This window comes from Sprattus sprattus, assembly GCF_963457725.1.
Source record: "Sprattus sprattus genome assembly, chromosome: 2".
In the NCBI taxonomy this organism is placed as follows: Eukaryota; Metazoa; Chordata; class Actinopteri; order Clupeiformes; family Clupeidae; genus Sprattus; species Sprattus sprattus.
The window spans coordinates 12,663,636-12,670,343 of NC_137921.1; the positions used below are offsets into that span (position 1 = coordinate 12,663,636).

The 6,708-nt window shown below is 50.9% G+C and overlaps 1 protein-coding gene across 12 annotated transcripts in view; it reads left to right on the top strand.

Moving 5' to 3' along the window:
- huwe1 (HECT, UBA and WWE domain containing E3 ubiquitin protein ligase 1) overlaps positions 1-6,708 on the top strand; it is a 46,386-nt gene extending 39,678 nt beyond the window's left edge. For 11 of the 12 annotated variants that reach the window (XM_080832901.1, XM_080832907.1, XM_080832902.1 and 8 more), the window contains exons 72-83: positions 133-407; positions 1,640-1,742; positions 1,858-2,007; positions 2,266-2,511; positions 2,801-2,918; positions 3,077-3,217; positions 4,003-4,290; positions 4,433-4,538; positions 4,657-4,774; positions 5,039-5,220; positions 5,603-5,793; positions 5,910-6,708. In XM_080832901.1, the coding sequence (XP_080689027.1) occupies positions 133-407; positions 1,640-1,742; positions 1,858-2,007; positions 2,266-2,511; positions 2,801-2,918; positions 3,077-3,217; positions 4,003-4,290; positions 4,433-4,538; positions 4,657-4,774; positions 5,039-5,220; positions 5,603-5,793; positions 5,910-6,012 (2,021 nt within the window). In that variant the 3' untranslated portion in view covers positions 6,013-6,708. The remainder of the gene's footprint in view (positions 1-132; positions 408-1,639; positions 1,743-1,857; positions 2,008-2,265; positions 2,512-2,800; positions 2,919-3,076; positions 3,218-4,002; positions 4,291-4,432; positions 4,539-4,656; positions 4,775-5,038; positions 5,221-5,602; positions 5,794-5,909) is intronic. The other variant, XM_080832904.1, reaches the window with a different exon arrangement.

Genomic DNA, 6,708 nt, shown 5'->3' on the forward strand with positions numbered 1-6,708 from the left:
GTTTAATGTAAATTTGACGCAAAAAAGAAAATGCTGGTGGTGGAGCCTAACTTGGTTAGCTGCTTCCACTTCAAATGTTTGCTTGTTTTTCCCCTAACCATCTCTCTCCCTCTCCTTTCTTGTCCCCTGAAGGCTCCACCAGTCTTGGTTCAGCCAGCAGCATTCAGGCTGCAGTGCGACAGCTGGAGGCCGAGGCGGACGCCATCATTCAGATGGTGAGAGAGGGCCAGCGGGCTCGCCGCCTGCAACAGGCCCCCCCGACCTCCACCACCACCACCACCTCCTCCTCTGCCGCCGCTGCTGCTGCCGTTGCTGTGTCTGCCGGACCCTCAGCCCCGCCTGCCCCTGCTGCCGTGGCCGCCGCCGCCCACAGCGCCCCCCCTCCCGGCACGGCCAGCACCGCCACGGTTAGCATGGGCCGCACTGACAGCAGCCAGCCTGCTACTCACACTACTCACCCCATACATGCACCGCTCATGTACAGGACACCACACACACACACACACACACGCTCATGCTGTTCCATCTGCAACTGGCATGAAAGGCTCCAGATCACACATATAAATGTATACACATCAGTTCTATACCCTGCTATAGTCTGTAGCTCCTACACTCAATACATAGGACCTTTCCATTACCCATCATGCCATCTTCTCATACATCGACTACCTACGTCTGCTTACTGTCTAGTTGCTACACTCCTTTTCATTAACAGACTTTTGACCACTTGTATGTCCCTGACTCCATGCAAAAATCCTGTCGATAAGTTTAAATCACGGTGGTATCGCATATGTGTCTCGCTAATCATAGAAGCCGACGAGCTGCTAAGTAATTACAATGATTCTGATGCTGTTCACCTCATACATGCAGAGTAAAGCAGTGGCTCACTAGCACAGCTGAATCCTCTCCTTGAATTACACCAGTGAAAACACACACAGCCACCTCGGCAAGCTCACACACACAACAGTGAACACACACAGCCACTTTAGCAAGCACACACACCTCAACCATGTCCTTACTCCAGGCAGCTCTCACCTTTACATGCTTGGCACTCACCTCCAACCCCCTCACACATGGATTTTGATATGGTGGTAGACACTCAACAGACAGCCTCTATCACTGCCTCTCAGCCACTCAAAATCTCCCTCCATCTTCCTGTCGACTGACAGCCTGTTGTGTGTGTGTGTGTGTGACATGTTATGGCTTAGAGACGGAGCTGAGTGTACTGCTTGCCTGCCTTCCTGGTCTGGCTGTCTGCTTTTTCTTCATCGCTCACTTTTTCTCCATCTGTCACGCTTGGAGTGTGTGTGTGTATGGGTTTGTGTGTGTCTTTCTTGTGGCTGGCTGCCATTGCATAGAGCTTCTGCTCCCTTCCTACTCTCCCCCCTCATGTTCTGCCTGTTATTGCATGGCAGACTAATCCCTAATAACGGTGCATATGATGGGACTGCTCTTCTTCTTAAATGATGATGTGTAGTTCACTCACTTTCACACAAAAGGGCGCGTGTGTATACATACACTGTCAAACACCCCCACCCACACACACACACACACCCACAGACGCAGACGACGAGCTCATTCATGACCAAGTTTATTCTAACATCTAACCGTCTGCTTCCCTCCATTCCCCTTACCTCAGTCTGAGGTGCACTCTGCATCAGAGCCGCCGGCTGCCCAGCGAGACGACTCCCCCATGGACGTGGACCAGCCCTCACCCCTGGAGCAGGATGGCGCACCCTTGGGTACAAATCTCCAGCTCCCGTGCACCCACAACGACCCGCGTCTCCCCGGCAACTGATCATACATGACTAGAGGGGGTATTGGTTAACGGTTATTGTGTTGTGTGTTGCTGTGCAGGAGAGGAGGGCAGCAGTCAGGCGGCGGAGGAGGAGCGACTGCCCGACCTGCCCCTACTCAGCGAGCAGCTCCTCCTGGACGAGCTGTGGGACATGCTGGGCGAGTGCCTGAAGGAGCTGGAGGAGTCGCATGACCAGCACGCAGTTCTGGGTAGGTACCGGGGGACACGTGGCGCCGCTGTGCATCCGCCATAGCAAGCTATTGATGGACACACTGAGCCGCCATATTAGTCAGCGGTGAAGTCTCCTTATTGTGCATCATGGGTGTTGATGGATCTGTGTGGGAAATGGCGCTTTTAAGTGGCCTGAAAGAAAGTCTTTTCACAGTGTACAACCTTATCTGGAGACCTCGCCCATGATTTGTAGTGCAGGTGTGTGTGTGACACTCTTGTATTGTGTGTGTGTGTAGTGTTGCAGCCAGCGGTGGAGGCGTTTTTCCTGGTGCACGCCACAGAGCGTGAGAGCAAGCCGCCGGTGCGCGACACACGAGAGAGCCAGCTGTCCCACCTGAAGGATGATCCGGCACCACTGTCCCCCGCGCCCCTCACCCCTGCCACGCCGTCCTCCCTTGACCCCTTCTTCTCCCGAGAGCCTTCCTCTATGCACATCTCCTCCAACCTGCCCCCCGACACCCAGAAATTCCTGCGCTTTGCTGGTAAGTCTTTCTCTTTCTTTTTATCCCACTATCCTCTTCAACTCAAACACACATTCTCACACACACACTCACTCACTTGTACATTACCATAATACAGTTCCAAGAGACAATTGTTCCCCCTTTAATCCTGTTACATGCTGTAAAGAACTGACTAGGGACAGAGTGGAATTATGAGCAAATCGGATCCTATTGACCTCTTTACTACTCTCCTCTCTCTCTCTCTCTCTCTGTCTCTGTCTCTCTGTCTTTCTGTCTCTCTCTCTTTCTCTGTGTATGCATCTCTCCACAGAGACCCACCGTACAGTGCTTAACCAGATCCTGCGCCAGTCCACCACTCACCTGGCAGATGGCCCCTTTGCCGTGCTGGTCGACTACATCCGCATCCTAGACTTTGATGTCAAACGCAAGTAAGGCCCCTTTCCCCTCTCTGCACCTCTTATTTCCTGCGTATTCTATCTAGAAATAATCCTTAATCTCGGAGCCCTCTTCACTATGATTATTCAACGTGATTCTCGGTATGTGTGCATATCTGTGTGTGTCTAATTGCGTGTGTGTCTGCGCCAAGGTATTTCCGTCAGGAGCTGGAGCGTCTAGACGAGGGCCTGAGGAAGGAGGACATGGCCGTTCACGTGAGGAGAGACCACGTGTTTGAGGACTCGTACAGGGAGCTGCACCGCAAGAGCCCAGAGGACATGAAGAACAGACTGTGAGTTCCCCCTGCTACGTGTGTGTGCACACACTTCTCTCTTCCTTTCTGTTTTTTTCTCACTTCACTCACACTCTCACCCTTGCTATCTCATGTACACACACACTCACACTCACTCATACACACACACACACACACACACACACACACACACACACTCTCACCCTTGCTTTCTCATGTACTCACACTTACACTTGCATGAAAGCATACACAATCTCACCATATAAAACGCGCACACTCATACCTAGTCACACACCTTTATCCAAATTCTGCCACTTTGGGGTTTTTCACAGCGCCTCAGGGAGGCAGTGCACAGCAAGACACCAGTCTAATTAAAACGCACACACACACACACTCACACAGAAATGCACCTCCGCACCTCCTACACTGACACACGCAAAATCAATACACACTGGTGTGCACCATCAGGCCTCAATGGTCAGGAACAGATTACACACACACACACACACACACACTCAAAAGCCCATCATAACCCCCACAGAGAACACAATGGCACAAATCCAGAGGACACAGGAACAGACTGTGCACTTTTATAATCCATTCCTTGTGACTGCACGCGCAGATATATATATACACACACACACACACACACACACACACACACACACACACACACACACACACACACACACACACACTCTGACTCACACAAACCCCCACACACCACAAAATATGCACTCTAAAACAAACCCAGGTACTCTCCCACACATGCGTACACACACACACACACACCTTGCTCACCCTCTCCCCGTTGCTGTGCACAGCTACATCGTGTTTGAGGGCGAGGAGGGCCAGGACGCTGGTGGGCTTCTGAGGGAGTGGTACATGATCATCTCGAGGGAGATGTTCAACCCCATGTACGCGTTGTTCCGCACGTCGCCCGGCGACCGCGTCACCTACACCATCAACCCCTCGTCCCACTGCAACCCCAACCACCTCAGCTACTTCAAGTTTGTGGGTCGAGTGGTGGCCAAGGCCGTGTACGACAACCGGCTGCTGGAGTGCTACTTCACACGCAGCTTCTACAAGCACATCCTGGGCAAGAGCGTCAGGTACGGCCGCCTCCTCGGCACTGTCCACTCAGTGGCCAGTATGCAGGGAATCCATTCTTCTGGTGACTCATTGAATAGTTCTGTGTTCTTTTGAGAGTGTGCATAGTACTCACACTGCCTCTCTCTGCTCTCTGTCCTACAGGTATACAGACATGGAGAGTGAAGACTACCCCTTCTTCCAGGGTCTGGTCTACCTGCTTGAGAATGACGTGTCCACTCTGGGCTATGAGCTGACATTCAGCACAGAGGTGAGACATCCATACACTTTTTTTCCTTTCGCGATTCGCCTCGCTGGAGTCCTCGTTTCTGTGGAGTTGCGATGGCAAGAGAGCGGCGCCTGATCGTCCCTCTTCTCTGACTCCACAGGTCCAGGAGTTTGGGGTGTGCGAGGTGAGAGACTTGAAGCCCAACGGAGCCAACATCGTGGTGACGGAGGAGAACAAGAAGGAGTACGTGCATCTGGTGTGCCAGATGAAGATGACCGGTGAGTGAACTGAGCGCCCGCTTCCCTCCACTCCTCAATGGGAAGTGCCTCAGTGCAGTACATGCTCCAGACGAGAGCCCTGTAGAAGCAGCGCTTTACCCCTCAGGCTGCCAAACAATAGCCTCAAAGAATATTAGTCTCTCAGGCACCCAGCTTCTGAATGTTTATCTCTCCTACACTGATGGTTTTTTTCTCCTGTTTTTCTTTGTCTCTCTGTCTGTGTGTGTCTGTGTGTGTCTGTCTGTCTGTCTGTCTGTTGTGTAGGTGCCATTCGCAAGCAGCTGTCAGCCTACCTGGAGGGTTTCTATGAGATCATTCCCAAGCGGCTCATCTCTATCTTCACTGAGCAGGAGCTGGAGCTGCTCATCTCTGGCCTACCGGTCATCGACATTGACGACCTGAAGGCCAACACAGAGTACCACAAGTACCAGGCCAGCTCTATACAGGTACACACACACACACACACACACACACACACAGTACACTAGAGATGACCAGTGCAAATGCAGCACTACACTCATTTCAATTGCTGGTTCATCTATACTGTGTGACTCGACACCCACATGGAGCCCTAGAAGTATAAGCGAGCTCCATAGTGGTAGACACAAACACATGGTTATTTTATTTTACAAGAATGAAGCCGGAGCTGTATGGATGTACTTACTCCCAATGAACGTTAAATCTTTGGCAGAGTCTCTACGGTCTCTGCAGATTACACATAGTGGCACCCTCCTACGCAGGCTTAACGTAGCGGCGTTGTCATAAAGCCAGAACCAGCCGCTCAGTTTGTCTCTCCTCTCTGCTGCCCCACCCCCCCCCCCCCCTCAGATCCAGTGGTTCTGGCGTGCCCTGCGCTCCTTCGACCAAGCCGACCGGGCCAAATTCCTGCAGTTTGTCACGGGCACGTCCAAGGTGCCCCTGCAGGGCTTCGCCGCCCTGGAGGGCATGAACGGCATCCAGAAGTTCCAAATACACCGTGACGACCGCTCCACTGACCGCCTGCCCTCTGCGCACACTTGGTACGTTTTTATGGTCATTCCCACAGGGCTTCATGTTAACGTTGTTAAGGTTAGAAATTACCGTCTGTCCCCTCATCACCTCACCTCCTCTCACTCTTCCACTTTTTCTGTTGCAGCTTTAATCAGCTGGACCTTCCAGCATACGAGAGCTATGAGAAGCTGAGACACATGCTGCTGATGGCCATTCAGGAATGCTCAGAGGGCTTCGGACTGGCCTAGAGACTTTCCTTACACACGTACACATACACACATGCATTCACAGACACACACAAACATCATACACATGTACTGACCCACACACACAGGTTTAGACTCATATTGTTAACTTATGACACAGAACACACATGCATATTCACACTATCGTAGACATGGCCAAGATCTATTTGTTTGTAATACATATAAACCAGACGGCATTGGAGAGATGATGCAAGCGAGAGCGACTTATTGACATTTGCCTACTACACACAGAGCCTCACACAGACACACAGAACTGTATTTGGTATGTTTGTGTGTCTCCCTTCCCTATTAAATTGCAAAACCTGAGAGACGACATGGAGGATAATACTTGGACTAATATGAGAAGAAGAAAAAAAAAAAAAAAAAGATGTTTCTCCATTTAGTTTTTCTCTGTACAAAAGGTTTGGGAGTTTATTATGTTTAATCTTTTTTTTTTTTTTTTTTTTTTTTGGCTGTGTAAAAAAATGACAAAAAAGACAAAAAGAGAAAAGGTTGTGCGTGTGAAAGGATGGATATAAAACACTTGGGGGAAAACCGCTGATTGTCCTCTGCTAATTTGTGACCTCATGGTAAGCTTGGAACAGGGGATCTTCAGTGTGTGTGGTGCGGAACAGGCTCAGGGCCTAACAGGAGATGCGAATGCAGGGACTTTTCAAAGGGTGACATTTTTAAGGCAAC